The sequence below is a fragment of the Notamacropus eugenii genome, chromosome 3 (genome assembly GCF_028372415.1).
Source record: "Notamacropus eugenii isolate mMacEug1 chromosome 3, mMacEug1.pri_v2, whole genome shotgun sequence".
Taxonomy (NCBI): Eukaryota; Metazoa; Chordata; class Mammalia; order Diprotodontia; family Macropodidae; genus Notamacropus; species Notamacropus eugenii.
The window spans coordinates 425,570,268-425,573,349 of NC_092874.1; the positions used below are offsets into that span (position 1 = coordinate 425,570,268).

Below are 3,082 nucleotides of genomic sequence, written 5' to 3' on the forward strand. Positions count from 1 at the left end.
CACTAGCAACAGGATAACTGTCCTGGTGATTTGAAAGACTTTCGGATGGAAAGTGAATTCAGCTCCTCTTCTTTTGCCACAGGGAGAAGCTTCAGAAGCCAATTTAGGTTTAAAATCAGGGAAAATGCAAAGTGAGTCTCCCAAAGCAGAATGGGGCTGTTTAAAGATGAATCCCCCTTGTTGGCAATGTCCCCATCAGAGGCTAAATTGGATGGTCACTCCTCAGTAACGTCGTGCTGGGGATTTTTTCCACCATGGGTTTTGGACTAGCTAGACAGAACATCCCTCCTAACTTTAAAACCAACCAGTATCACCCAGAAGGATCATGGATTTGGAGTCAGAAGACCTTAAGTCCAGGCATTCGTTTGACCAAATTCCTAACTAGTGTCGAGAGCCAGAATGAGGATTTTAACTCCAAGTTAAATGAATCCAGCCCATTTTTCATTGTTCTCATTTATTTACTGGACATTTTCGGGGGCTGAAGGGGGTGTATTTCATGCATTTTAAACAAAACGTGACTTTTGACCGCTGTCTGGGAGATTTATTAGCAAGCTTGCCTGAACCCAGCGGAATCAGCCTGGTGCCCCACCCCATGTTTGGATACTTGTAGCGAACCGGGCCAGTGGACGCACGCTTGGCGGCGTGCAGGGAGGAGACTCGGGTTGGCTCCCGTTTTGCCGACGAGCAGCCCTTTCCCAAAATGAAGGGAAGGCCAGGCCCCAACCAAGGGGAAGGTCAGAAGTGGACTCTGGGCGCAGGGACCTGCTCCCGTTTTCTTCCAGCCTAGGGTCCAAGCGCAATCGGGGCCCCCCGCAAGACCCTCCCCCGCCCGGGTGCACCCCGCCCGCCAGCTCGATCGGCCAAGAGACAGAGCAAGACCAAAGGTTGAAACAATTTATTGAGCCCAAAAAAATAGAAAAAAGGCCAACGAGGACAAGTGGAAGCGCCGAGGGCCCCGTCCGCTGCGTGCCGGGGAGGCCGAGGCCCCCAGCGATTGTACACTGCGCACAAAAGGCATCACGTTCCCGCCGGGCCCCCCACGCGCGGGCGGGGAGCCCTGGTCCCCAGCGCCCCAGCCCCCAGCCGAGGGGAGGGGCGCGAGCCCGCCCGGCCGGGCCCGGGGGAGGAGGCTGGGGCGGCTCCCCTCCCGCCCCGCCCCCTTCCCAGCGCCAGGAGACCCGCAGCCAACCAGCGGCATCCCCCGCCCCTCCCCCCGTCACGCAGGCCCCAGCAATTGGAGCCCAAGGCCCCGTCGCCATGGCGACCGTCCCGTTGCCAATGGCGAGAGCCAATGGGGGCGTCGCCGGGGCTGTTTCAAAATTCTGAAGCAAACAACAACAAAAAAATCGCTCCAGCAGCCGGGGGCGGGATCGGAGAAGGCGAAGCGGTGGGAGGGGAGCTCGGAAAGGCACCCCGACACGTCCCCGCGTCCCGGCCCCCCGAGGTTCAGGCCTGGAACAGCGTCCTGGGGCCGGAGGGAGGGCGGCCCTGCGGACGAACAGTACAAAACCTACACAAAGGGCTTAAAAAAAAAAGGAACCGTCCCCTCCCCCACCCCCGAGCAAGTCGCTACAAAAATAACCATTTTGGCGTCGGGGCCTCCGCACCCGGTCTCGGTCCCCAGGCGACTCGCTCAGTTCGTGGCGGAGGGAGGGCACTCGGCGGGGGGCGGCTGTCACAGCTTGGGTACCGCAGGGGAGGCGGGGGCAAGGACCGAGGGGGGCGGAGAGGGGGGCGGGGCAGAGCGGGGCGAGCACCCCGCCCCCTCCCCCGGCCGGGCAGCCCCGGAGCCTCTCGTCCGCCCCCTCCCTCCCCGCCCGGGCCGCGGCGCGCTCACTTCCTGCCCTTGGGCACCTTGGGCACGCTGGGCTTGGCCGACTTCTTCACCTTCTTGCCCCCGGCCGAGGTCGCCTTCTTGGCCGCCTTCTTGGCCTTGCCTTTGTCCTTCTTGCCGCTGCCCCCGCCGCCCGCGCCCGCGCCCTTCTTGTGGGAGCGCTTCTCGGGCTTCTTGGCCTTGGCCGGCTTCTTGTCGCCGCGCCGCGCCGAGGCGGACGCCGAGGCCGCCGAGGCCGCCGCCTTCTTGGCCTTGGGGTGCGAGGCGGCCGAGCCCGAGCCCTTCTTGTCGCCGCCGCCCTCGAGCTTCTTCTTGTTGAGCTTGAAGGAGCCGTTGGCGCCGGTGCCCTTCACCTGCAGCAGCGTGTCGTTCTGCACCAGGGCCTTGATGGAGTACTTGAGGTAGGTGCGCCCGTTCTGCTGGTCGAACCACGGCACCTTCTTGGCCTCGTTGTAGATCTTGGCCAGCGACGAGCCGTTGCGCTCGCCCAGCTTGCGGATCGTCTCCACCACCAGCTGGCTGTACTTGCCCGGCTGGTTCTTCTTCTTGTTGTTCTTCTTCTTCTTGGAGGGCGACAGCGACGACGAGCCCGCCTTGGCCTTCTTGCCGGCCGGCTTCTTCTCGGGCGTGTCGGGGGCCTCCTCGGCCGGGGTCAGGGGCAGCGCCTCTTCCAGTTCCACGGACATGGTGGCGAGCGGGTTGGTGGCCGGCGGCGCGCGGAAGCCGGGGGGACGGGAGGGAAAGAGGAAGGCGATGGGAGCCCGGCGCTCCGGGGAAGGGGGGCGGCGAGCGCACAAGGGGCCGGCTTGCAACAGCGCGAGGCCGGGGCCGCTGCTGCGTCTGCCGCTGGGCACCAGGGTTGGGGCTGGGATGAGCCTACGGCGCCGCTCCCGCTTCGGTGTCTGAGCGCCGGAATCTAGCTGGGCGGGCTCCTGCGCGCGGCTTATGTAGCTCGGCGGCGGACCACGTTGAGAACAACAACAGCCTGGTCCGCGGCCAGCACCAACTTGTGCTTCTTGGAGTGCCTTCTTGGGGCTTTATCTCCCCGGACCACGCCGCTGGGGACCCGGAGTTGGGGGGAGAGCGTTGTGCGGACGGTGCTTGACCGGGCTGCGCCCCGCTGGGAGCCCCCTGAGGCGGGAAAGAACCCCAAAAAGGGAAATAAAAGGGCGCACCCTACGCTCCGGGAGAGGGAGAGGAGGGGGGCGCCCTGTTTCAGGGTAAATATCGTCCCCTTGCATGCCTATC

The 3,082-nt window shown here is 63.9% G+C and overlaps 1 protein-coding gene across 1 annotated transcript; it reads right to left on the bottom strand.

Moving 5' to 3' along the window:
• Positions 1 to 880: 880 nt before the first annotated feature.
• On the bottom strand, positions 881 to 2,767 carry H1-10 (H1.10 linker histone). Its single transcript, XM_072598300.1, has one exon. It carries the CDS (start codon positions 2,518 to 2,520, stop codon positions 1,834 to 1,836), a length of 687 nt encoding a protein of 228 aa, XP_072454401.1. The 5' UTR covers positions 2,521 to 2,767; the 3' UTR covers positions 881 to 1,833.
• Positions 2,768 to 3,082: the final 315 nt, after the last annotated feature.

Coding starts and splice junctions, on each gene's coding strand:
- H1-10 (XM_072598300.1), bottom strand. CDS start 2,520: ATGTCCGTGGAACTGGAAGAGGCGCTGCCCCTGACCCCGGCCGAGGAG.